General features: G+C 73.9%; 1 protein-coding gene across 1 annotated transcript; it reads left to right on the forward strand.

The window, feature by feature from the left end:
* Nucleotides 1-6: 6 nt before the first annotated feature.
* On the forward strand, nt 7-339 carry LOC114818984 (protocadherin beta-13-like; the record flags this gene model as incomplete). Its single annotated transcript, XM_029087114.1, has 1 exon — nt 7-339. A coding segment is annotated over one exon (333 nt), but the record flags the coding sequence as incomplete, so codon positions are not given.
* Between the last annotated feature and the right edge of the window lie 6 nt (nt 340-345).

Consider the following 345-nt stretch of genomic DNA (forward strand, 5'->3'; position numbering starts at 1 on the left):
GCCCATTTGCGGGGCAGCGAGGAGGCGCCGGTCGCCGAGCCCGACGGGCCGCTCACCCTCTACCTCGTCGCCTGCCTGGCCAGCGTGTCCGCGCTGTTCCTGGCCACCGCGGTGGCTGCGGCGGTGCTGAAGGTGCGACGGGCCAGGCGGAGCGAGGCGGAGCCCTTGCCCACGTTCCCGCCGGCTGGCACGGAGAGCGACGCGGGCTCCCTGCCCCGCACCTACCTCTACGACGTCTGCTTCGCCGCCGGGACCGTCAACAGCGAGTTTCGGTTCCTCAAGCCCCTCTTGCCCTGCTTCCCCGCCGAGCTGCCGCCCGGGCCGGGCCAGCAGCGAAGCTCGCTG

Source organism: Antrostomus carolinensis, unplaced genomic scaffold (assembly GCF_000700745.2).
Source record: "Antrostomus carolinensis isolate BGI_N321 unplaced genomic scaffold, ASM70074v2 C12613168, whole genome shotgun sequence".
NCBI lineage: Eukaryota > Metazoa > Chordata > Aves > Caprimulgiformes > Caprimulgidae > Antrostomus > Antrostomus carolinensis.